The 26,685-nt window shown below is 50.8% G+C and overlaps 1 protein-coding gene across 1 annotated transcript; it reads left to right on the plus strand.

The window, feature by feature from the left end:
* Nucleotides 1-560: 560 nt before the first annotated feature.
* LOC130386153 (oligophrenin-1-like) lies at nt 561-26,345 on the plus strand. Its single transcript, XM_056594929.1, has 21 exons — nt 561-1,248; nt 2,833-2,928; nt 4,587-4,648; nt 5,388-5,459; nt 6,422-6,523; nt 7,574-7,684; nt 8,602-8,706; nt 9,834-9,954; nt 10,286-10,386; nt 10,915-11,006; nt 12,250-12,328; nt 13,209-13,242; nt 13,364-13,426; nt 14,205-14,279; nt 14,744-14,831; nt 17,016-17,071; nt 19,236-19,341; nt 20,088-20,247; nt 22,228-22,378; nt 25,056-25,364; nt 26,122-26,345. The coding sequence occupies exons 1-21, from the start codon at nt 1,095-1,097 to the stop codon at nt 26,343-26,345; spliced, it is 2,361 nt and encodes a 786-aa protein (XP_056450904.1). The 5' UTR covers nt 561-1,094.
* Nucleotides 26,346-26,685: the final 340 nt, after the last annotated feature.

Here is a 26,685-nt window from a genome sequence, read left to right on the forward strand (position 1 = left end):
ATGCGTGGAGATGACGTAGACGTCCGAGCGTCTTCAAACAAGCAGCCAATGGGGACATCTGCAGGTCTTTGGGGGTAATTGCAATGTAAAGATGCACAACGTGTGTGTGTGTGTGTGTGTGTGTGTGTGTGTGTGTGTGTGTGTGTGTGTGTGTGTGTGTGTGTGTGTGTGTGTGTGTGTGGTGTGTGTGTGTGTGTGTGTGTGTGTGTGTGTGTGTTTGTGTGTGTGTTTGCGTGTTTGTGTGTGTGTGTGTGTGTGTGTGTGTGTGTGTGTGTGTGTGTGTGTGCGTTTGCGTGTGTTTGAGTTTATAAGGCCGTGGTCACATTTGCATCTCTCTCAGCAAAGCATTAAAAGTTTAAACGTTATCCGAAGTGACCTGGTGCAGAGTTAAAATAATCCGATATTTTTCTAAAACCACTATTTGACCTGGGATACAAATTTATAAAGGTTATGAACAGAAACGAATTCAATGGCAACACAATAGTGCATTGTCCCCTCCACGCAATCTGCTGTGTGACCACAGGACTGTTCCTTTAAGGTCCGCATGGGTGTGGAAACGGGGCTGCGTTCCATTGCAGTCCGCCTTCCTTCAGCCTGTATGATGCCAACAAAGAGTTGGAAATCAGTCTTCACTTGAGTAGCAGGTATGTTTTTTGATCTAAAACTACGGAAAGGGAACTTGGTTACACACTGTATTGATATATGATCTGAAACAACCTCACTAAGAGGAAGAGGATGTGACCGAGGCGGAGTGCAGTTGAATCTGGACGCAGCCCTCTCCTAACCGCGTCGCCGCAGCAGGGAAGCGGAGGAAAGGAGTGAATTCGATTATTGTTCTCTCCGCAAGAAAGGGAACATCAACTCCTCACCTATCCATCATCAACGGTTCACGGAAACCGTTTGGTGAACAAGTAGCCGCTGCAGGCGTCCGCGGACACCCGGGTTGCCGCTTCACTCACCCGGGTTAACTGCTTCACCCAACCCATGAAGCTGTGACTAAACGAGGAGACCAACGAGGAACCCGATCAGATCGGGTCGATATGCAGTAGCCCAGCCCCGGACGGCCCTAGCTGTGACCCCCGGTGAGAGCCACCATGGGACACCCGCCCCTGGAGTTCAGTGAGTGCTACCTGGACAGCCCGGAGTTCAGGGAGACCCTAAAGTGCTACGAGCTGGAGCTGGATAGGACCAGCCGGTTCCTCAAGGATGTCATCAAGGATGGGAACAGTGTCATCAACGCCATCAAGGGTGAGGGCACACATGTGGACCGTTCAGTCTGCTGGAGTTTGAATTGTCATGTTGTTGTTTTTTGGAAAAGTGACTGAGGATGAGGGGTTGTCGGTGCGATCCCTCGGGCCTTCCTACAGTCGGTTAGCTATGGTGTTATAATGACAGGGATTCATTCCTGTGTGGGACGTCCCGGCAGCAGATGGATGACGGGGTGCAGGTAGCGCAGTGGTGTAGAGCCGTCAGCCCCTGTGTTCGGTGTGGAGACGGGTGGTCATGTGTGAACCTTTCCCCTCGCCCCTCACACATTCCTTCCTTGTATCCACAACGCCAGGCTGAAAGTCTCTGCACACTCTGTCTGTTGATCTAACAGCCTACTGTACTCACTGCCTCTGTCTGTCGGTCTGTCTGTGTCTGTGGGTCTATATGTCTGTCTGTCGATCTGTATATATATGTGTGTTATCTGTCTCTTCTCTGTAGGTTTGTCTCTCTGTCAATCTTTCTATCTATCTATCAATGTCTGGTCATTCTATTTCGAAAGAGCTATATCGGGACGGATAATAAACATTGCATAATCACTTTACTTTGTACATTTCCAAAACACCGCAGTTCCAACATTAAATCAATCCATCTAAATCCAATAAGATGTTACAAATAAATAAAAAGCAAGGTCTGTTACAAGGTCTCTATAGAATATTTAAATTTAGGTAAATTATAGTAAATGGACTCAAAGCACTTTACGATTATTGACTAACATTCACCCGTTCATACAGCCGTTGTCTGCATGCAAGCCAGCAGCCAGCTCTTTGTGAGGGTTAGGTTAGGTGTCTTGCTCAGACACCTTGACACAGGGATCGACCTCGCTAGCCTTCAGTCGCCAGTCAATCCGCTCAACCTTCTAAGCTACTACCTTTGACACAGTTGACAGTCGTTCTGGTTTTTTAATGTAAGGGTTTGCTTTTGTTCTAGGGTCCTTTTAAAGACTTATATGACGGTACACTGTACAGTAAAAACATTTGTTCTATCTCTTGTTTCGATAATATTGCATTTGCACTTTGTTTAGAAGCGTCAGCTTAATACGTGTAATGTTCACTACACCGAGCTGTTGAAGTAATGAATACAAAGCACTCGCTCCATGTGTTGGTGGAATGTTGACCTTAGCATCTTAGTAATCAGTCCAGTACTACAACAATTACAGATGGATACAGCAACAGGGAGGTATGCAGTCCAGTGGAGTGACATCATTGTGTTGGTGAAAGCGTCACATCATTGTGTCTGTGACATCGTTGGGTTGGTGAAGCATGACATCATTGTGTTGATGGAGTGACGTCATTGCGTTGGTGAAGCATGACATCATTGTGTCGGTGAAGCATTACATCATTGAGTTGGTGAAGTGACGTCATTGAGTTGGTGAAGCGTGACATCATTGTGTTGGTGGAGTGACATCATTGCGTTGGTGAAGCATGACATCATTGTGTCGGTGAAGCATTACATCATTGCGTTGGTGAAGTGACATCATTGCGTTGGTGAAGCGTGACATCATTGCGTTGGTGAAGCGTGACATCATTGTGTCGGTTAAAGCGTGACGCTGTTGTCTGGTTCCAGGTTACTCTCTGGCAGTACAGAAGTTCTCGCAGACTCTCGGCGTCTTCCAGTTTGACTTCATCGGAGATTCGCTCACAGACGACGAGATGAACATCGGTAAGTTAACCCATACTAACTAACTAACTAACTATTAGACAGTCGTCGCGCTTTCCAAGTTCGGCTCGAGCAGTCAGAACTGGAGCCCCCAGAAACAAGCCTTTGTTGTTGCTGCAAATGGTTGGGCCTGGATTAGATTAAGAACAACTCTGCAAGGTTCCCGAATACAAAACCACCGCGCACCACATCGACGAAAGTGATAGCGGTTCGTCTCATCTGGTCCCGTTAGCGTCCGAGATAGGGCAGTGTATATTTAGAGAAGTAATTTAGTAAGCAGTTCACACATTCAGAGCTCCGGTTAGTTAACTTGGTTCCTCCTACCCCAGTAATAAAACAGGGATATCACTCCTTAATTAATACCACCTATCTAATGAGTGAGTGAGTCAGACGTGGGTGGGGTGAGCGTCAAGGGAAGGGACATTCTGAGGTTAGGTGTTGGAATCCAGCCTAATCGTTGTGGTTTCCCTCCCCGACGTCCACGGTCCACCTGTTTGGTCCCAGACTCCCTCCTGCTCTCTAAAGGGGCGCTGAACTCAAAATGGTTTTGTTTCCTAATAAACGTGGTAATATGTATTTTATGATGTGCCATCCATGGCATTTTTGTCACTGTCGCATAAACAAAGCCATCACTCAGAGAAAACAGGAGGGGAATTCTCGGTTTCTATCAGTTAAACAGGAGGTTCACTTTAAAGGCAACTTACACTGAATGTACTTTAAGTTCCTTTGTGTGTGTGTGTGTGTGTGTGTGTGTGTGTGTGTGTGTGTGTGTGTGTGTGTGTGTGTGTGTGTGTGTGTGTGTGTGTGTGTGTGTGTGTGTGTGTGTGTGTGTGTGTGTGTGTATTTCACAACCGAAATACAATCTGGCATTATGGTATCCTGCACACCACCATCCACACTGTATAATGCACTCTGGCCATCAACTTGAATCAGTTGCCCATGTTGTGAACGGCTGTACTATGTACAAAGAACTGTATTTTGCACGCCATGACCGACTTGTCGATCTAATTTCCAGTAATGTTAAGGAAGTATCTCTAGAAAATGAGACCATGTACAAACATTCACGCATCATGCCGGAATGGTTTAACAGCTCTATTGATGTGATGTGTAACATCTCAAATACCCCTGATGTTGTGTTTTTAAACAGAGACAGAAGGGAAGTGCTCTTACTTGAGATAGGCTGTGTATTTGAGCTGTACATGGAAATGGGTTTCAACGATAAAATCCTTAAATACCAGCCCATTCTGGAAATTCTAAGGGACCTAGGCTACCAATGCAAGCTAATAGTGTTAATAGTGTATTTTTGGAAGCTTGTGGCATGTCCACAACCGCGTTTTCAGTGGGTTAAGGCTGGCTGGGCTCTCCAGCAGAAAATCTAAACAATTAGCAAAGTTCTGCTCCATATCAGCAGTGATAGGCAGCCTGGCAGTGCGGCGCAGGAGATGTTTTTTGTACCCTTGAACAATGACTTATCTTATCTCTGAAATATTTGAATCTTGTCTCTTGTAATGTGATTGGTGGATTCAAATAAAGAATTAAATGTGTGTGTGTGTGTGTGTGTGTGTGTGTGTGTGTGTGTGTGTGTGTGTGTGTGTGTGTGTGTGTGTGTGTGTGTGTGTGTGTGTGTGTGTGTGTGTGTGTGTGTGTGTGTCCGTCTACAGCTCAGTCCTTCCAGGAGTTCGCTGGTCTTCTACAGGAGATCGAAGACGACCGCATGATGCTGGTGAGACCCCCAACTCCTTCCCTCAGAACACCCCTCCTCCCTTCACCCCCTCACCCTCAGAACCCCCTACCTCAGCCCCCCACCCCCCTCACTCCAGACCCCCCCTCCTCCCTTCAGGACCCCCCACCCTCTGCAGGGTCACATGACCATGAAGATAGTTATAAGAAATCTCCCCCTTCCTCTTCCTCTTTCCTTAATTTTTTGTAGAAGCACTGCTTGTGAACGACCCAGTTCCTGCGTCAGGCTGCAGTCCAGCGTTAATATAGCCTCTATCCCCCCCCCCCCACTTCCTGTTTTGGCCTCTGGGAGCAGAAGTGCTGCATTGACAGGTCTTTTGTGTTGAGTGGAAGCGGTGGTTCCTGTTAGACGGGTCCGGATACGTCGTGCACACTTAACTACCCGGACGTGTGGCTGGCGGCATCACATGCCTCACCTCTCATAACCTACTGAAACCCAAGGCTCTCTGGGGCACTCTGTGTGTGTGTGTGTGTGTGTGTGTGTGTGTGTGTGTGTGTGTGTGTGTGTGTGTGTGTGTGTGTGTGTGTGTGTGTGTGTGTGTGTGTGTGTGTGTGTGTGTGTGTGTGTGTGGTATGCAGATGTGTGTGTGTGTGTGTGGTTTGCAGATGTCTGTGTGTGGTATGCAGATCTGTGTTTGTGTGTGTGGTGTGCAGATGTGTGAGTTGTGTGTGTTCTCTAACAGAACACAGAGCTGTAACCTCTTCTCGTCGGGTTCCTTCAGGTGCAGAACGCCTTCGATCTGCTCATCAAGCCTCTGGAGAAGTTCAGGAAAGACCAGATAGGAGTGACCAAGGTGAGGGCCGCAGTCACACGTCCATATCTGAACATGAGTCACACATCTGAACATCTACACCCCTCCCTGACGGAAGCACACGTCCCTATCTTAACAAGATCACACCTCCCTGACTGACGCCCGTCCCTATCTTAACATCCTCACACCTCCCATTTCATCACCGTGTTCACTATCACCCTCCACGGTGTCTCAGTGTTCTCATGAGTCCTGAGTCCTTCTCCTCTATATAAAGGCGGGGGTTCCCGACACGTTACCTATTGGTGTGAATGTGTAACCAGCAGGTTTACTTTAATGACCACATCACATGCCTGGCTCCCTCCCTCCCTTCTCACGCTGGCTTGATTGACGGGTAAACAAGTTCCGTGGAACACCCTGAGCTCAGCCTCCTCTGTCATGTGACCGGGGTCATGTGACCGGGGTGGCTCCAGCGTGGGTGGAGGCCAACAGTCCACTCCTGGCAGAGACGACGCACCTTTTGTGGTTCAGCCGGAAAACACTTTGTTACCGCGCTGTGGTGACATCAGCGCACGCTGCCGCTGGTCGCCTGGCGACCACCGCTGAGAACGGAGTTCTGTCCTGTTGTCCTCGACTCGACCTCTTCCATCCCATACACTCCTGTTCTACTCTACTCTATTCTATACCATGTTATTACACAGTCTTCTTTCTAGTATATTCTTTATTTTATTAATTCAAACTAGTCTAGTCTACAGAATTATTTTCCGTTTCGTTCCATTATATATATTCTATCAGCATTTGAAGATATAATAATATTATGATGATAATATAATAATCTAATAATATTAAGTCTGTCTTGGCTTTTTCTTCATGTAGAAAGAAACGGTCATAGCAGACGTATTGAATCCAATTCAAACGTGGCCTGATGTTTATTTTGTGTTCCTAACGCGGGCAGCCTTTGGGTTGACCTCTGACCTTTGACCTCTCCTCTCCGGTTTGACCCTCAGGACAAGAGGAAGAAGTTTGAGAAGGAGAGCGAGAAGTATTATTCCCAGCTGGAGAAACACCTCGCCCTGTCCGTCAAGAAGAAGGAGAGTCTTCTGCAGGAGGTGAGTGGACCGGGACGCTCTAGTGGTGGCGGTCCAGAGGTTCTGGGTGCGATCCCCGACGCAATGCCGCGAGTGTAAACCAAGACAAACGGCGCCGTCGTCATATTGCATCCGTGTGCGTCAGGCCTCACTGCAGAGTTTGTGGACAAATGAATCACCACACCAACACTTGAGTAATCGTCTTATCTCAGAGACTAAAGTGCTCTGTTGCCGTTGTAGCTTTCGACACTCCTCAGCAGATTGGAGCAAGCCGATGTTATTTACCGTAGCAGATGTTGTACTGAAGCCAGGAGAGACGGCTTCGCTGTTGTGACCGTCCAGACCTTTAACAACATGGAGTTAGTCACTGTGGAGGAGGAGGAGGGAGAAAGCTCTTTAGCTACACTGAGACTGTGTAGCTAAAGAGTGTAATTACTGCTCCTAAACTAGATGTTGTAAATGGTAGACGGTCTGCGTTTATACAGCGCTTTTCGAACCAGTGGCCACGCAAAGCGGTGTACAATATTGCCTAACATTCACCCATTCATGCCACGCATTCACACACTGATAGAGTCAACCATGCAAGGCGACAGCCAGCTCGTCGGGCGCAGTGAGGGTGAGGTGTCCTGCCGAGGGACACCTCGACGCTCGACAACCTTCCGGTTACATCTGTGTAGCCGGAAGGTTCTGTCAGCCCATGTGCGTTTCTATCATGCTATATTTTTCTCAATGGGTGTTTTCTCCGTTCTATCGTTGTGCAACCTTGTACTGGCTCTTAGCATCGTTCAGCATCTTATCCTGGCTATCTGTGGGGTATACGGGGAATGGGTTACCCTTGTTTCTATGAACATCCTTATTGTACCGACAGAGATACATTGTTTTCCTTTCTTCTGACAAATGGAGTTACTGTAAGGCGCTTTGGATGAAAGCGTTTGCTAAACGCCCTGAATGTAAAATGTTTTGGGGGGGACTCCTATGTTTAATAAAGGCTGAATAACACTTAAAACGACAGCGTCTGCTCGACGACCACAGAGTAAAGCTCTCCTTCCTCTCTCTCCGCGCGTCTCCCAGGCGGACGACGTCCTGGACAAGGAACGGGCCACCTTCTACGAGTCCTCCGTGGAGTACGTCTACCAGGTCCACCAGGTGCAGGACCGCAAGAAGTTTGATGTGGTGGAGCCTGTGAGTTCTTCCTCCTCGGCTCTTCCTCGTATTCTCTCCCTCTTCCTCTTTCACTCTCCTGCCGCCGCCGCCGCCGTCGGATCAGCGACGCTCAGCGAGCAAAAAGTGTCGAGTCCGTTTTTTCGGGGACGCATCGGGGTTTTCGAAACATGACCCAGCCGGCCGGCGAAGCAGGAAACAAAAATTAACATTTCTTAGGAACTTAACCGACGTTGGTCTGCGGTGTCTGCAGCAACACTCCTGCGATGAGGGACGGGGGTTTCAGTTCACAACATGACGGCACACAAATGCGTCCGTGAGGTTTCAGGCCCTCATCCCCACGGCAATCTGCAGTGATCGCCGCGGCAACGCCTGATTTGGACCCAACTTTAGATTGCGACACACTTCCATGAAAGGACCCTGAGTTAGTTTGGAATGGGATGTTGAAATCATAAGCATGTCTATTAATAATTCATTTCCATTGTCTAACCGTGGATGTAATGATTGGGACCGTAGCTATTTTAATCCGTCTGATAAGGTTGGGCTAGGCCAGAGACGCGTGGGTTTGTTGAGTCAGGAACTCGCATCACTGTGCACGGGTTCAGCAGTCGACGATGTTCATTGCTACTCACGCAGTAGATCAATTCATCCCAGGTCATATTTCTAGGGACAGTGCATCTATATATACATCAGTGATCCGCCAGAGTTCAGATCCCCCTCTGCTGCCTTGCCCAGGGGCTGGGGCAGCGGCCGGGGCGTTAACCCGTCTCCCTCCCCCGGTAGGCGGCGTTAACCCGTCTCCCTCCCCCGGTAGGCGGCGTTAACCCGTCTCCCTCCCCCGGTAGGCGGCGTTAACCCGTCTCCCTCCCCCGGTAGGCGGCGTTAACCCGTCTCCCTCCCCCGGTAGGCGGTGTTAACCCGTCTCCCTCGCCCTCTAGGTGCTGGCGTTCCTTCACAGCATCCTCACGCTCAACAACCTGACAGTGGAGATGACCCAGGACTTCACCCCCTACAAGCAGGAGCTGCAGCTCAGCCTGCAGAACGTACGCACGCCGCACTCACCCCTTCACACGCACTCTGAATCACTCACCCCTTCACACGCACTCTGAATCACTCACCCCTTCACACGCACTCTGAATCACTCACCCCTTCACACGCACTCTGAATCACTCACCCCTTCACACGCCCTCTGAATCACTCACCCCTTCACACGCACTCTTCGTCACTCACCCCTTCACACGCACTCTTCGTCACTCACCCCTTCACACGCACTCTGAATCACTCACCCCTTCACACGCACTCTGAATCACTCACCCCTTCACACGCACTCTCTATCACTCACCCCTTCACACGCACTCTTCGTCACTCACCCCTTCACACGCACTCTCTATCACTCACCCCTTCACACGCACTCTGAATCACTCACCCCTTCACACGCACTCTGAATCACTCACCCCTTCACACGCACTCTTCATCACTCAACCCTTCACTCACTCTTCATCACTCAACCCTTTACACTAAGACTCATCACTCACCCCTTCACACGCACTCTTCATCACTCAACCCTTCACACTAAGACTCATCACTCACCCCTTCACACGCACTCTGAATCACTCACCCCTTCACACGCACTCTTCATCACTCAACCCTTCACTCACTCTTCATCACTCAACCCTTTACACTAAGACTCATCACTCACCCCTTCACACGCACTCTCCATCACTCACCCCTTCACACTCACTCTTCATCATTCACCCCTTCACACTCACTCTTCATCATTCACCCCTTCACACTTAGATTCATCGCTCACTCCTTCACATTCACTCTTCATCATTCACCCCTTCACACTTAGACTCATCGCTCACTCCTTCACACTCGGAACCTTCCTTACCCCTTCACGCTCTTTGATCAGTCTTTGATCAGGTATTTATTTTCTTTCCCAAAACCTACTTAACTATAAATATTTATGATTTACATTATTTATTAGATAATTGTCTGCGTCTTTATCAGATTGTAAAATATATAAATTATAATAAAAAATCAATAGGTCCATAACCTGTGTGTGTGTGTGTGTGTGTGTGTGTGTGTGTGTGTGTGTGTGTGTGTGTGTGTGTGTGTGTGTGTGTGTGTGTGTGTGTGTGTGTGTGTGTGTGTGTGTGTGTGTGTGCAGACCAGGAACCACTATGAAAGCACGAGGGAGGTCATGGAGGACTTGATGAAGAAGATGAAGAACCCGTCCTTCATCTGTCAATCACACACCATGCAGGGATACCTCTACTGCCACGAGAAATGTGAGATGGGGAGCAGGCAGTCAGGCAGACAGACAGACAGCCTGACTTCCATCACACTCTCTCCTTCTATCACATGCTCTCTACTCCTCTCTACTCCTCTCTCCTCTCCCCTCGACTCCTCTCCCCTTGCTTCCTCTCTCCTATCTAAGCCTCTATCTCCTCTCTTCCTCTCTCCTATCTAATCTTCTATCTCCCCTCTTCCTCTCTCCTATCTAATCTTCTATCTCCTCTCTTCCTCTCTCCTATCTAATCTTCTATCTCCTCTATTCCTCTCCTCCTATCTAATCCTGTCTCCTCCTCCTCCCCTCCTCTCTCCTCCTCTCTCCTCCAGGGGCTTTGGGGATGACGTGGGTCAAGTATTACTGTAAATTCCACAAAGACAACCGCACCCTGAAGATGGTCCCCTGCGAGCAGAAGACCACCACCAAGCAGGTACCAGCTCCACCTTCTACACCGTCATACCCGTAGTGGTCTGGGTTCGAATCCCCATGACGACAGCCTACCTGTAGGCCCCCTAGAGCCAGGTGACCCCTAGACCCCTACCTCAAAGACATGGATCTGAACTCACCGTGGCCCCAGATAAAAGGGTCCCATAGATGACGAAAAGTGAGACTTTTATTTGTTTCAATATCAACAAGAATCACACAACGGCACCAGAGGAATGAGTGGTGATGCAAGCGAGCTTCTCGTCTGTCTCACACCTCCTCTATTCTTATCCATTGTTGTCACACACTCGCACACACACGTGCCCACACACACACGCACGCACGCACACGCACACTCACACACAATCTCACGCACGCACGCACACACAATCTTGTGCACGCACGCATGCACAATCACTCACACACGCGCGAGTGCGCACACACCATCTACCATACTCACTCACTCACTCACTCACTCACTCACTCACTCACTCACTCACTCACTCACTCCCTCCCCCTCTCCCCCCCACCCCAGGGTGCTGCGGAGCTCACCCTCAGGTCGTGCATCCGGAGGAAGTCTGAGTCCATCGACAAACGCTTCTGCTTCGACGTGGAGACCAGTGAGAGGTACGCCCAGACCCCACCACCACCACACACACACACCACCACACACACACCACCACCACTACCACCAACCACACACCACCATCACCACCACCACCTCCACCTCCACCAACACCGCCACCACCACCACCACCACCACCCTAACCCCAACCCCAACCGCCTCCACCACCCACACTCCCCAGCACCACCACCCCCCATCACCTCCCCTACCACCTGCACCACCCCTAACCACCACCTCCACCATCCCCACCCACCACCCCCGCCAACAGTGGATGACGCTAGTCGCCCGGGGGGGTCAACACCTCCACGGGGGGGTGGGGGTACAGCAGGGGGCGCCTGGCTGGCGAGGAGAGGAGGCAGATGGCGCTGCGCTGGGCGCCGGAACGCGCCGACCCGTCGCCCGCTCGCAGAGCCCGTTAATAACGCAGAACTCGTTAACAACGCAGAACTCGTTAACAAGGCAGAACTCGTTAACAACACAGAACTCGTTAACAACGCAGAACTCGTTAATAACGCAGAACGCACGCCACCGGCCCAGAGCCACCGCGTCCGCGACGATCCCGGGACGCTTCCGGGATGAACGCCGTGTTTCCCAGGATCTGAATTTGTGTTGGGGGGGGGGGGGTTGGGTCCCTCTGAGCGGTCGCTTGCATCAGTGTTGCGAGACAGCGTGTGGGCTAAACGGGGGGCAGAACCGATGCCCCCGGACACTTCATGAATAGTTTGGCGTCTTCCGCTCGTTGTCTGAGGAGGTTTGAAGTTTGTGCATCCTTGGCGGCGGTCCTGGAGTCGTGCCTCACCAACACTTCATCAACGTGACGCCGCTGCACACAAATGGAAGAAGCACACCTCCAGGAATCTGAGGCCTTAATAAACCACGCTCTGGAAAACTCTCCCTGCCAAAAGACATCTGTTTATCCACCCTTCAGACGGAGGGGGGAGGGAGGAGAGGGTGGAGAGAAAGAGAGAGGAGGGGAGAGGGAGATGAGAGATGATGAGAGAGGGAGAGAGGGGGAAGAGAGAGGGGGGAGGAGGGAGGGAGTGAGGGAGAGAAGGAGGGTGGGAGAGAGAGAGAGGGAGGGAGGGATTGGGATGGAAGAAAGGGGAGATAGTGTGAGATATTATGACTTCCAGTTTTCCTCCTCAAATAATTGGAAAATAGTTCATATTTTTCTCCCAATTTTCCTTGAGGAGCGATGTCAAGGTCCTCTTCCCTCGATGAGTGTTTCCATGTGTGTTTCCGTAGAAACGCTCCGGTGACATTCCAGGCGCTGTCGGAGGGGAACAGGAAGCAGTGGATGGAGGCGATGGACGGGAAGGAGCCGGTGAGTGGCCGTCCAATCAGAGCTCACTCTGGCCTCAGCTTCAGGTCAGAGTGTTCGCCCCCTCCCCATCCTGGGGTCGCCGGTTCGATCCCCGGCAGTACAGCCGAGTGGCGTCACAGACATCAGGGTCGTCCCGGCTCACCAGGGGGGTCTACCGGAACCCTCTGACCAGGACACCGGGGCAGCTGGGGGGGTCACCCTACACCCAGGGTCTATTAAAGAAACCCCCCCCCCCCGCCCGTTAGGTCCGTCACACATCTGGGTAGAGGCTCCCGCTTGTGATGTCACAAAGGGCTGATTATGAGGAGGCGGGTGCCGGCCGGTCGGTCAGCGTCTCACCTTGGGGTACCGGGGGGGGGGGGGGGGGTGACTCGTGTTGAGGGATGAGACGAGTCGTTGCCGTCTCTGCCTTGTGGCCGGGAGGAGGTGGAAGTGAGGGATTTGCGTTTTCAGCGTTCCGCTCGACTTCCCGGAGTGTCGGCGATAGAGAGAGATGAATATCCCTCGGAACGTTTCCCCGCGCTGAGCCCAGATATCTCCCAGCACCGCCCCCAGATCCACCACACCGACGCTAGCCACCAACCGGGCTAGCCGAACTGACCTTTAGCATCTCATTAGCATCTCATTAGCATCTCATTAGCATCTCATTAGCATATCATTTGCATGTGAGGCAGCTTTAGCCTTTCAGGGAAAGCCCACTTGGACACATCCAGAGATAACTTATGAGTCAGTGAAACTTTATCATGTTGATATTCGGTTATCTTTCCGTTGGGAAATGTTAATTTGTTTCAATCAATGTAAGAAAATTACATTTAACTAACCCCCACACACTTGTCAATTCCTCATTAATTTTGGTATATTTAATTGTGTTTTGATTTAGATATATCATTCCCCGATTCACAATAAAGCAGAAAGTAAGTGTCTACTCTTGGTTTTACTTTTTCAATTTATCCCATGTTGTGTTTTACGTTATTTTACAAACGCTGCATTCTGATCCAACTTCTGATCCAATCTTTGTTTTTCCTACCATAACAGTGGAACTGAATGAAGTTGGATTTAAGTTTGTGCGCAAGTGCGTCAACCTCGTCGAAACAAAGGGTAAGGGACACAATATACTGTTGCTTTTAAACCAACTTTCATGTGGCTTTTCTGGTAGTTTGCTCAAACTGCCTCAAGGCGGCGCAGTTGGGTTGCGATAAATCTGGAACATGCTGTCTCGAGTCTTAAGACTTTAAGAGTAGAAGGGTAATCTTTTTCGGCTACGGCATCTTATAAGAAATGTTAAAATATTCTGAGAAAATGTATTAAGATGCAGCAAAAAACGTAGTAAAGAGAAAATAACTACCAAATAATTTACGAATAACATGAAATTGTACTGCGTGCCTCATTTGCCAGAAAATGCCACAGACCTTAGCTTTGTCTCCGGTCAGCGCTCGCACAAAGAGTCACTCACTGCACTTCCATGTTTCACTCCCACTTTCTCCCCTCTCTCCCCTCCATCTCCTCTCTCCCACTCACTTCTCTCTCCCACTTTCTTCTCCTCTCCTCCTCTCCCCTTTCTCTCCTCCTCGCTCCTCTCTCTCACTCTCTCCTCTCTCTCACTCTCTCCTCTCTCTCACTCTCCTCTCTCTCACGCTCTCCTTTCTCTCACTCTCCCTCTTCTCTCCCCTCTCTCCTCTCTCCCCCCTCTCCCTCCACTCTCTTCTCCTCTCTCCCCTTTCCCCCTTCCTCCATCACCACCTATACCCCTCCTCCTCCCCTCTCTCCTCTCTCTCCTCCCTCCTCTCTCTCCTCCCTCCCCCTCTCCTCTCTCTCCTCCCTCCCCCTCTCCTCTCTCTCCTCCCTCACCCTCTCCCCTATCTTCTCCCCTCTCCAGGGCTCACACAGGAGGGTGTATACAGAACCGTTGGCAGCAACATCCAAGTTCAGAAGCTGCTGAACGCTTTCTTCGGTGAGCGATGCCCCAGCCGGAGCCCACTTCCTGCGTCCTTTCAGTCCAAAGCAAATCCCTCACAGCTCCAAAGAAACATGCTATTCCTTCTCCTGTTCCTGTTCTTAAGCTCTTAATGCTCACGTTTCAGGGAATGTCCGTCTTGAGATTCTGTCGTCCTTTTGTTGTTTTTGGTCCTTTAAATTTTTACTAACCATACCTTTTCTAAACGAATATCTTCAATCGAAAAGTGGTTGCTAATTCAGGGTTATAATAAGATATCTATTCAAAAGCTGGTTCTAACTAGTTAGAAACGATATAAAATCTGTTTTGTGTCGAACTGTTATGAGATGGGTCCTAAGTTAACTCTTATACTGGTTGCTGTAGACCCGGTGTGTCCTGGGTCCTAAGCTAACTCTTATACTGGTTCCTTTAGACCCAGTATGTCCTGGGTCCTGAGTTAACTGTTATACTGGTTGCTGTAGACCCTGTGTGTCCTGGTGATGTAGACTTCAACAGCGACGACATGGACATCAAAACCATCACCAGTGCTTTGAAGTTCTACCTCAGTATGTGTGTGTGTGTGTGTGTGTGTGTGTGTGTGTGTGTGTGTGTGTGTGTGTGTGTGTGTGTGTGTGTGTGTGTGTGTGTGTGTGTGTGTGTGTGTGTGTGTGTGTGTGTTTATGTCTGCACATGTACATTATTTTGAATGACAGTGAATACAGTATTATGAACAATTCCAGACATTTGCATATGACTCTCATACAGTTTTTTTATAGTACTCCTGACGTCAGGTTATGTATGTCATTGATCAATGTGTCATTAATTAGACCCTTAATCAATTTAGTTAAAGCTACAGTATTCTTCCTTCGTTAGTACTGTAGCTTTAATTACATTAGATTGGAAAACTTTATTTATCCCAAAATGGGCAATTTCGTTCACAGTTTCCCGTCTCACATAATAAATTACTTAATAATAATTGTAATGCCATCCAACTCAATATTAGAGTCACAATGAACCGACTGTTTCAGCTCAGCTCAGATACCATGGAGACAACACAGAGAGCCACGCTCACCGAGAAGAAAAGGCAGAGGCATTTGCTTTTGCCCAATTATTAATAAGATAATTGCAATTATTTAGTTGACTTTTTTTTGTGTTTTTTGTTTCCCGGAAAAATTCAAAATCTTCCCAGATGCATTAGTGCATTCCGGTCGGTCCCTAGCGTCTCCTGAGCCGTCCATTCCTCCAGCATACGTTACGATATCATTATTAATCCTAGTGTTATTATTCTTATTGTCGGTGTTATTATCGTCTTCTTGTCTCGCTGGGAGCGTTTGTGTCTGGCGGCGCCCGGGACGCGCTGTCCCGTCGTCATGGTTACCCTGGCAGGCGCTCCCGGTAAACACGGCGCCTTGTTATTGTTGTTGTTTTTCTGCCGAATCCCGTCAACATGAAAACATCCGGAGCGGTCTGAGTGAACGCAGCGGCGGCGGCGGCTGGCGTGTGGAACACGGGGAGGGCCGTCGCTAGGATCAACAGACGGCATCGTTCTCTCTCTCTTCCTCTGTGGTTTTATCACCCTGATACCCGAGGCTCTGACTTTACTAATGTCTTTCTTTATTTCGTTCCCACTTTTCTGTACTTTCTTCCTCACTTTATTTCTCTTTCTTTCTTTCTTTCTTTCTTTCTTTCTTTCTTTCTTTCTTTCTTTCTTTCTTTCTTTCTTTCTTTCTTTCTTCTTTCTTTCTTTCTTTCTTTCTTTCTTTCTTTCATTCCTTCTCTCTCTTTCTTCCTCTTTTTGTTTCTCCCTTCCGTCCGTCCGTCCTTCCTTCCTTCCTTCCTTCCTTCCACTCTTTCTCTCCTTCTCTCTCTCTCTCTTTCTTCCTTTCTTTCTCTTCTATAATTAGCATGTGACCTAGCGCTACACCGCTAACATTAGCGTGTTTCTTGTAGCAGCGTGTCTGCGTCTCTATTGGTTAGCGCTGGCCACGCCCACACCCAGTCGTGAACTCGTTAAAAATATCCGATAACAACACAGGTTAGAGGAAACGTCCATTCACTCTATCAGCTCTTAAGTTAATCCTACAGTGCTGCAGGTGTAAAGCCCCGAGCTCAGGCAGAACGACATAAACGTCTCGTTATTGACATCCCTTTATTAAGAGCGTGTCAAAGTAACAACAGAGACAGCGGTGTGAGGCCCGCGGCGTCTCATGTGATCCCAGGGTGCAGAACCAGAGTTAGGGCCCCTACCTTCTCCATCACCTCAGGGTGGAGTGAGGGACGAGTTCCCTCTGTTCTCCCAGAGACTTTATTATTCCCTGAGGCTTCAGGGATCTGTTGGGAGGAAGGATCTGAGTGGGTCGGAGATGAGGAGGAGGCTTTATGGAGCTTCGTCCACGCAGCTCCTCTTCCGCCGGCAGCTGATTAAACTCTCTGTCTCACCCACCGCCGCTCAGACCTCCTCAGACCTCCGCTGAACCGGCAGATGGTTCTCATAAGTACACACTGAGAGCCAAGGGTTTATATTTCAGTTACGTTGCACCATTAGTACAATCTCTCTCTCTCTCTCTCTCTCTCTCTCTCTCTCTCTCTCTCTCTCTCTCTCTCTCTCTCTCTCTCTCTCTCTCTCTCTCTCTCTCTCTTCCCCCCCCCCCCCCATTAGTGAAGGGTTTTATTGTGCTCTTTGATCAGAGGGTCGTTTTAGGGTCCTTCCATCCCGTGACGGTCTGTTTGTGTTGTTGTCTTCCTGTGCAGGAGTCTCTCGGAGCCCCTACTGACCCACGGCCTGCACGACAACCTCATCCTGGCCGCCAGTGAGTCCTGCAGCACATGGCTCCTTTCAGTAGGGGGGAGGGAGGGAGGGAGGGAGGAACAGAGGGGGAGAAGGGTGGATCTGTATTCATCCGGTAGATATTCCAGGGGGAAGGAGAGAGAGAGAGTGGGTTGGGGGAGAGAGAAAGGGGGGAGATAGCGAGAGCGATAGAGAGTGGCGGGGGGGGGTAGAGAAAGGGGGGAGTTAGCGAGAGCACTAGAGAGTCTGTCTGGGGGGGAGAGAAAGGGGGGAGATAACGAGAGCACTAGAGAGTCTGTCCGGGGGGGAGAGAAAGGGGGGAGATAACGAGAGCACTAGAGAGAGAGTCTGTGGGGGGGCGGGGGGAGAGAAAGGGGGGAGTTAGCGAGAGCACTAAAGAGTGGGGGGGAGATTGAGAGAGTGATAGAGAGGGGTTGGTAGAGAGTGGGAGAGAGAGGGATGTCGGGAGGGGAAAGGTCTGGCAGAATTCCTGATTCTACGGGTTCCGAGCGGTTTCGGGATCGTTTGTTTATTCTGTCTGAGATGGAGGCTTCATGTGGAACCATTGATAGCCTGTCGCTGACGAAGGGCGCCCGTGGGTGTCTGCCCAGTAGGGGGCCTGCTGGGCCCTCAGCAGTGGGGCCCCCCGTGGCCCCCCGTGGCCCCCCGTGGCCCCCTGAACGTTATCGGAGCGTCTGCACGTCGGCGGGCCCCGGAGAGGGAGGGGGAGCGTGTGTTTGAGAGTCGTCTCGATGAGGAGGGGCTGGAGGAGAAGGAGTGAGGGGTGGAGGAGGAGGGAGGGAGGAGGAGGGAGTGGGAGGAGATGGAGGGGAGGAGGAGTAGGAGGGAGGGGGAGGAGGAGGAGGAGGAAGAGGAGGAGCAGGGAGGAGGAGGGGAATGAGGGAGGAGGAAGGGGTGGTGGAGGAGGAGGAGGTGGAGGAGAAGGAAGAGGAAGAATACGTAGGGGAGGAGGAGAGAGAGAGGAGGAGGACGGAGGGGGGGGAGGTCTGGCTTGTCCTATAGGAGAGGTCGCTGAGGGGGGGGGGTGTGGCTAGGGGAAAGGGGAAAGGGGTGAGGACGACATGCAGGACTTCAGCGTCCCATCCAGGCTTCCTTCCCCTCAACGCGACCTGGCACCATGGATCCACAGCCCTGAACGCGTGAGGCGCGTCGGCAACGCCACGTCCTCACTGTGCGATCCGTTCTCCCCAGATGCTCCTCACATCGGTTGTACGGCTGGTTGATAAACCCCCCCCCCCCCCCTCTATTATGCCTTGGGTGTAACAATAAGTGGCACAGATGTGTTGATTGAAAACTGCAGCATTGTTGCACAATGCGTGGGTGAAGGATTCTGACCGCGCCGCAGCACGGTGGGGCTCTGGGTTCTGGTAGACGGGGCTGCGGCCGCCGGTCCTCGGACACGCCCCCCGGCTCTGTTACCATGACGCTGGCATGCGTGGATGCTGCGGACGCCTGGTGGTGTTGCTTCGGTACTGCAGTGACCCCAGTGACGTCTGTAAGGCAGCGTCTCCGTCACCAAACCCGAGTAGGACTCCATCGTGTTTTTTACCATGGCCTACTGTGATGGAGGTGATGGTGTTAGGAGGTGATGGAGCATAGGGGTATGGTGATGGTGCTGTAGGGTTACGTGATGGTGATGAGCCTTAGGTGATATTGGTAACAGATCACAAAACAGAAAACTCAAGTCAGATGAATTTGGTAAAAACTTGTTGTTCAGAAAGGTTGCTCTTGTATAACGACAAACCGGCCTGAACTGGTATGGTCCAGTATTCAACATGTGTTCACCAAACCCTTTTACGAGATGTTTGGCCGGCCTCCTCACCTGTTCTCCGACTGCTCAGCTCGTACAGCTGAGACCTTCGCAGGAACTCAAACCTCGAGGTCAATCACTCCAAGCGTGCGGTTTAAACTGTAATTTACGACTGTATTGTTCCATTGCATCGATGCACTAAGCCCGTTCCCACAGGCGAGGCCCACAAGTTATTATCCCATTTCCTGTTCAGCCTCTTTAAACTTGGAGAGGACTGATTTGATTTGGAGCGACTCGAGGCTCCGCGGGGTTGGATCGGGGCGATGGTCAGGGGGGGTGATAGGTTCACGACCCTCAGAGGTCAGAGGTCAGAGGTCGAGGTCCCCTGCCTAACGACCCGTCTGGTCCTCCTCAGAGTCGGACAACCTGGACCACAGGCTGAGCGAGATCCACGCGCTGAACTACAAGCTCCCCGAGAAGAACCGCGACATGCTGGCCCTCCTCATCAAACACCTCGTCAAGTAAGAGACAGAGTTGGACCTACGGCTACGTTTACCTTCAGGGCGTTTAGCAGACGCTCTCATCCAAGTACATTTGTCAGAAGAAAGGGAAACAACAATATATCGCTGTCGGAACAGTAGCTGGGCGATCACGCCAAAAGCTACAAAGCGTTACGAGCGATAAACGGCCATTCACTTTCTATTAGACATTGGCGATAAAGCGCTTGAGCGATAAAACGCTTGAGCGATAAAACGCTTGAGCGATAGCCGTTAAGCTGTAAGTGTGTCGACTGTAAACGCTGTTGTACGGCTCCTTTAATTGGAAATAGCAAGACCGAAACGTTCGAATGAGCGATATGATCTGTAATTATTTTTGACAGCGTAACGTTTTGAGCCATTCTGTGATTTTGCATCTTTTACAGCTTTTGGTGTGAACTCACAGTAAGGATGTTCATTGAACCAAGGGCCAAGCTCTAACAATCCCCAGGTTTACCCATTCCCAGTACACAACAAAGATAGCTAGGATATGACGCTACACAATGCTAAATACTATTCTTAAGTGACAGGACGTACAACATACAATAAGGGCGTAAGAGGGTTGTGTGTTTGGGGGCGGGGGGGGGCTATGCAGAGTCTAGGTGATCTCTGAACAGGTGACTCTTGAGTCTTTTGAGGAAGCTGGTGTGGGACTCGCAGACCTGGTCCTGGTTCCGCTGGTTCCACTGGGTTCCCCCCCAGCTGACCCCTACCCGTGTGCCGCGTTGCAGCGTGTGCAGCCAGAGCGAGGAGAACCGCATGATCCCGTCCAACATGGCGGTGGTCTTCGGGCCGACCCTGATGAGGGCCAAGGAGGAGACGGTGGCGGCCATGTTGGACATCAAGTTCCAGAACATCGTGGTGGAGATCCTGATCGACAACTACCAGAAGGTCAGATCACCACGACAACGCACCTCATGAACCATGCTAGGCTCGGATGGACGCTGTAGGTGGTTACCAGTGTCTTGTGGTGCTGGTTACTTACCAGTGTCTTGATGTTAATGGTTAGTCCCCAGTGTCTTCATGGTGGTGCTGGTTAGTTACCAGTGTCTTGATGTTACTGGTTCGTTCCCAGTGTCTTCATAGTGAACTGTGTGCTGCTGGTTAGTAACCAGTGTCTTGGTGGTGCTGGTTAATTCCCAGTGTCCTCATGGTTAACAGTGTGGTGGTGCTGGTTAGTTGCCAGTCTCCTGATGGTTACCAGTGTGGTGGTGGTGGTTATGGTTAGTAACCAGTGTGGTGGTGGTGGTTATGGTTAGTAACCAGTGTGGTGGTGCTGGTTATGGTTAGTAACCAGTGTGGTGGTGGTGGTTATGGTTAGTAACCAGTGTGGTGGTGGTGGTTATGGTTAGTAACCAGTGTGGTGGTGGTGGTTATGGTCAGTAACCAGTGTGGTGGTGGTGTCAGTAACCAGTGTGGTGGTGCTGGTGGTGTTATTAACCAGTGTGGTGGTGGTGGTGTTAGTAACCAGTGTGGTGGTGCTGGTGGTGTTAGTAACCAGTGTGGTGGTGCTGGTGGTGTTAGTAACCAGTGTGGTGGTGCTGGTGGTGGTGTCAGTAACCAGTGTGGTGGTGGTGTTAGTAACCAGTGTGGTGGTGCTGGTGGTGTCAGTAACCAGTGTGGTGGTGGTGCTGGTGGTGGTGTTAGTAACCAGTGTGGTGGTGGTGCTGGTGGTGTTAGTAACCAGTGTGGTGGTGCTGGTGGTGTCAGTAACCAGTGTGGTGGTGCTGGTGGTGTTAGTAACCAGTGTGGTGGTGGTGGTGGTGTTAGTAACCAGTGTGGTGGTGCTGGTGGTGTTAGTAACCAGTGTGGTGGTGGTGGTGGTGTTAGTAACCAGTGTGGTGGTGCTGGTGGTGTCAGTAACCAGTGTGGTGGTGCTGGTGGTGGTTATGGTTAGTAACCAGTGTGGTGGTGGTGGTTATGGTTAGTAACCAGTGTGGTGGTGGTGGTTATGGTTAGTAACCAGTGTGGTGGTGGTGGTTATGGTTAGTAACCAGTGTGGTGGTGGTGGTTATGGTTAGTAACCAGTGTGGTGGTGGTGGTTATGGTTAGTAACCAGTGTGGTGGTGGTGGTTATGGTTAGTAACCAGTGTGGTGGTGGTGGTTATGGTTAGTAACCAGTGTGGTGGTGGTGGTTATGGTCAGTAACCAGTGTGGTGGTGGTGTCAGTAACCAGTGTGGTGGTGCTGGTGGTGTTAGTAACCAGTGTGGTGGTGGTGGTGTTAGTAACCAGTGTGGTGGTGGTGGTGGTGTTAGTAACCAGTGTGGTGGTGCTGGTGGTGTTAGTAACCAGTGTGGTGGTGCTGGTGGTGTCAGTAACCAGTGTGGTGGTGGTGGTGGTGTCAGTAACCAGTGTGGTGGTGCTGGTGGTGTTAGTAACCAGTGTGGTGGTGCTGGTGGTGTCAGTAACCAGTGTGGTGGTGCTGGTGGTGTTAGTAACCAGTGTGGTGGTGGTGGTTATGGTCAGTAACCAGTGTGGTGGTGGTGTCAGTAACCAGTGTGGTGGTGCTGGCGGTGTCAGTAACCAGTGTGGTGCTGGTGGTGTTAGTAACCAGTGTGGTGGTGCTGGTGGTGTTAGTAACCAGTGTGGTGGTGCTGGTGGTGTCAGTAACCAGTGTGGTGCTGGTGGTGTCAGTAACCAGTGTGGTGGTGTTAGTAACCAGTGTGGTGGTGCTGGTGGTGTCAGTAACCAGTGTGGTGGTGCTGGTGGTGTCAGTAACCAGTGTGGTGGTGCTGGTGGTGTCAGTAACCAGTGTGGTGGTGCTGGTGGTGTTAGTAACCAGTGTGGTGGTGCTGGTGGTGTCAGTAACCAGTGTGGTGGTGCTGGTGGTGTTAGTAACCAGTGTGGTGGTGCTGGTGGTGTTCTCCCAGATCTTCTGCAGCGCTCCTCTGGACAGCGCCTCCTGCCCCCCCGTGCCCCCCCCCAGGGTCAACCCCAGGAAACGCCAGCCAATCACCATCTCCAAGAGACCGCCGCGCACCTACCCGGGTCTGCACCTCGACCCCCCCTCGCACGCCCCACGTAATTACCCCCCTCGTCACTCTAATCATCATCATCCTCCTCTTCATCCCCTTATAGTCTTCATCAGTACCCCCCTGTTATTGGAATGCGCCCGTTTATTTTTAGTACTTAGTACTCACTCGCGGGAGTGAGTACTAAGGAGTACTACACTATGGAGTTAGATTCATGCCAAAACCCCGCACACACGCAAAACGTGTTTTGCTCACACATAACGATTCACACGCACACAAAACGTGTTTTACTCACGCAAAATGATTCACACACACGCTCAGTGTGGTTTGCAAATACAAAACATCATTCACAAACTAAAGCATTTTGCTTCAGAAACAAATACAGTATATTTTACACAAAGTACAAAAAAAATCCTTCAAGTACACAAAACAATTCTACAAGTACGGAACACGAAAGCTGCGCGTGGATCGGAATGCATTTGCGCACGAATCGGATTGCATTTGCGTGAGGAACAGCAAGGCGGAAAATTAGTGCCAAAAGTCACGTGACAAATAAATGTCCTGTTATTCACACTACACAACAGCAGGTGGCGGTGTTGAGTCAGTTTAAGGACGCCAGGACGATCTTTTTTCTCCCCAAAATCTTTATTTGATGCCGGCCAAACGTGTGTGGATTCAACTCCATACTATGCGACTTGCCGCCCCTTTGTCACGGAATCGTACGACACGGAGAAAAGCTAGTTTGGGAGATTAAATTGAACAAAATGAGCGGCCAACAGGTGAGTCCAATGGAAGTGTCGCCACTCTGTTTTGGAATCAAATAAAGATTTTGGGGAGAAAAAAGATCGTCCTGGCGGCCTTAAACTGACTCAACACCGCCACCTGCTGTTGTGTAGTGTGATGCAATCCGATCCGTGCGCAAATGCATTCCGATCCACGCGCAGCTTTCGTGTTCCGTACTTGTAGAATTGTTTTGTGTACTTGAAGGATTTTTTTTTGTACTTTGTGTAAAACATACTGTATTTGTTTCTGAAGCAAAATGCTTTAGTTTGTGAATGATGTTTTGCATTTGCAAACCACACTGAGCGTGTGTGTGAATCATTTTGCGTGAGTAAAACACGTTTTGTGTGCGTGTGAATCGTTATGCGTGAGCAAAACACGTTTTGCGTGTGTGAGGGGTTTTGGCATGAATCTAACTCCATACTATGGTCTAGTATTCCTATAGCAAGATCCTGTTGTTTATACTTGTATGTCCTCGTGGGTGATGTCTTTGTGGGTACATGCGTGTGTGTGTGGGCGTACGTACATTTGTGTGTGCCTGCGTGCGTACATTTGTGTGTGTGTGTGTGTGTGTGTGTGTGTGTGTGTGTGTGTGTGTGTGTGTGTGCGCGCGTGCGTGTCAAGACATCCAGCTCTACTTCCAAAACGACCACCTTATGGAACCATCTTAAGCTACCTTTTCCGGACAGCATCTTTGGGGGGGGGGACTCCCAGCTAATCAAAGTCCCTGGGTTCCGTTACGGACTCTGACAACGGGCTATCGAGGCGTCGGGCCTGCCCGCTCCCTGACGGCCGGGCCGGAGGTGTAATTAATATCTCTGAAAGCCGTCTTATGTGGGAGGGAGGCAGGCCTCTCACCGCAGCGGCGGAGAGCCGCAGTGCTACTGTAGCACCTGCAACATGTCCGCCCTGCTCTTAGCCTGGTTAGTTCTCAGCTCCCGGTACCAAACAAACCCCCTCTCTCTCTCTCTCTCTCTCTCCCTCTGTCTCTCTCCCTGTTCCTCTCTTTCTCTCTCTCTCTCTCTCTCTCTCTTTCTGTGTCTGTCTGTCTGTCTGTCTGTCTGTCTGTCTGTCTGTCTGTCTGTCTGTCTGTCTGTCTGTCTGTCTGTCTGTCTGTCTGTCTGTCTGTCTGTCTGTCTGTCTGTCTGTCTGTCTGTCTGTCTGTCTGTCTGTCTCTCTCTCCCTGTCTCTGTCTTTTTCTCTCTCTCTCGCTCTCTCGCTCTCTCGCTCTCTCACTCTCTCTCGCTCTCTCCCGTCACTCTCTCTCTCTCTCTCTCTCTCCCGTCACTCTCTCTCCCTCCCTCTCTCTCAGTGAATCTCAGCTCGACCCCTCCAAACGGAGTACCAACAATTACCCCCCTGACTTTATCTTCCACCAAAACATCCCCTTAGCCATGCTGTGTGTATACTATGTATAAGTGTGTGTTTGAGTGTGTTTGCTCGCAGCAAGCGCGACACTGTGACTTTACAGTAGAGTACCAGTGTCTACTGCATCTACTGTATCTATACTGTCGAACCGTCTGCTTCTGGAGGTCTTTCTTGTGGAATGCCGCCGGGATCACTTTGTCTAGACTCTAGAACGTGTTGCAGTGATGTTATTTAAACTGTAGATGCATGTCATGAGGAGCCGATAGGGGTGTGGGGGGCATCTTGTTCTGGGAGGCCTACAGGTGGTCTGCTGAGTGGGGTTAGAACCCCCAACCCGCCTCCAGAACACTGTACACCCTTCTACACCTCACCAGCCTGCCATAGCAATCCACTAAACCCTTTTGTATGGGTTTAGTTTGTACGGTGTAAACGGGCGTAAGGCCTGGGTAACCGGTTCTAAAGACCGGGTCTTTAGACCGGGTCTTTAGACCGGTCTAAAGACGTACAACCGGGTCTAGCGCCCTCCGTACTCTCCTCCTCCTCCTCTCTAAAGTCCTTCCTGTGTTTCTGACCTCCAGCCGACGTGCAGAACGGTAGCCCCGCCCCCAGGTACCCCCCGCCCGTCGCCTCGGACCGGGACGCGGGCCCGCCCCCGGTCCCCCTGCAGCGGACCAAACCCCAGGCCCCGGGGGCCCCCAGGGACCCGCCCCCCCGGGACCCGCCCCCCCGGGACCCGCCCTCCAGGGACCCGCCCCCTAGAGAGCCCCCCCCCAGGCAGCCCCTCCTGCCCCGACTGGGACCCGTGCCCCGCCCCGGCGAGAACGGAGAGGCGGGCGTCACCGTGAAGCGCGCCATGTCGGTGCAGGCCAGGAGGCCGCCTCCCATTGGTAGGACCACCCGTCAATCAGTATGACGTCTTCCTGGATTGGAGGGGGCCTCTGGTTCACCGCCACGAGGCAGGACGTCGATGATAGTCAACTGATTAGTTGACTATCATCGATCAGTAGTCAATAGTGGTCGCTTTATTATCATCTGTCTCAATCGACCATCAAAAGGTAGACTAGAGTTGATCAACTATCAGTTGGCTATGCCTATTGCCAGTTGCTGCTAGTCAACGTCCCCAAATCAAACTGAAGGTTTCATTTTAAAAGGGCAGCGTTGGACCTTTAGATATCGACGATGTACGTTTTGATTGAACTTTAATTCCATTCGGTTTTATCCGTCCAGCCCCTTCCTCACAGGCCCGGCCTCACAGGGCTGAGCAGCCAGCCTGTATTTAGGATTCAGGTCCTCCCACGATAACCGGTGATCTCCCTGAGGCCCGCGGCGTGGAGTGGGGGCACGGCGGCAACGCTCTGCTAACAGAGTGCTGCTCACGGCCCCGCTCTGGTCCTGTGAGCGGTCCTCCTGGCGCTCCTGGCGGTCCTGGCACCGCACAGGAATGCCGAGCATTGCAACACACTGCAGCTGCCCAGAGGGTCCGCCCTTAAGCAAGGCTAGTGTTGATATCAGGGTTAGTTTGGGAGTGAGATCGGGATCTGGGGCCCGGCTCGGTCTCTGACGGGACGGGACGGGGGGGGCGGCGACGCCCTTTAAGCCCCGCCCACGTCTCGTTAAGCCCCGCCTCCTCTCCTCTGTCTCCAGGAGATGGCGACGGCGCGCCCAAGACGCGGTCCCCGGAGAAGCATCACGCCATCTGCAGACCGCCAGTCCGGCCTCCGGACCCCCCCTCCGCCAGAACGGCGGAGCCGCCGTCGGCCAGACCCCCGGACCCCCCGCCCAGCCGGCCCACGGAGCCCCCCCCCTCGCGGCCCCCCATCGCCCAGAGGCACTCCGCGCCCACCGCCGACCCCACCGCCGCGTCCTAGTGAGCTAACGGCTTAAACCATTATGATGCTACTAATGATAGCATTATGTACACAACAACATTACAGTACTGTTATAACAAACATTATAATACTGTTATAACACACAACTCCATTATTATACTATTATAATAACACACAACTCCATTATACTACTATAAAAACAAGTCAACACCCACATCTACAATTTATAAACAACACCCTTATAATTATATATTAATAAAATACATAATACACAATACCATTATAATTCTATAATAAATGTATAAACAACACCATAATAAATATATAATAATACATTATACAAAACACCATTATATTTCTATAATAATACATTTATAAA

The sequence above is a fragment of the Gadus chalcogrammus genome, chromosome 7 (assembly GCF_026213295.1).
Source record: "Gadus chalcogrammus isolate NIFS_2021 chromosome 7, NIFS_Gcha_1.0, whole genome shotgun sequence".
NCBI lineage: Eukaryota > Metazoa > Chordata > Actinopteri > Gadiformes > Gadidae > Gadus > Gadus chalcogrammus.

Excerpts from the sequence above, each read along its gene's own strand:
- LOC130386153 (XM_056594929.1), top strand. The coding sequence starts at position 1,095 with ATGGGACACCCGCCCCTGGAGTTCAGTGAGTGCTACCTGGACAGCCCG. Across the intron at positions 12,329-13,208 it reads CGATGGACGGGAAGGAGCCG|ATATATCATTCCCCGATTCA; the intron begins GTGAGTGGCCGT and ends GTTTTGATTTAG. Across the intron at positions 14,832-17,015 it reads TTGAAGTTCTACCTCAGTAT|TCTCTCGGAGCCCCTACTGA; the intron begins GTGTGTGTGTGT and ends CCTGTGCAGGAG.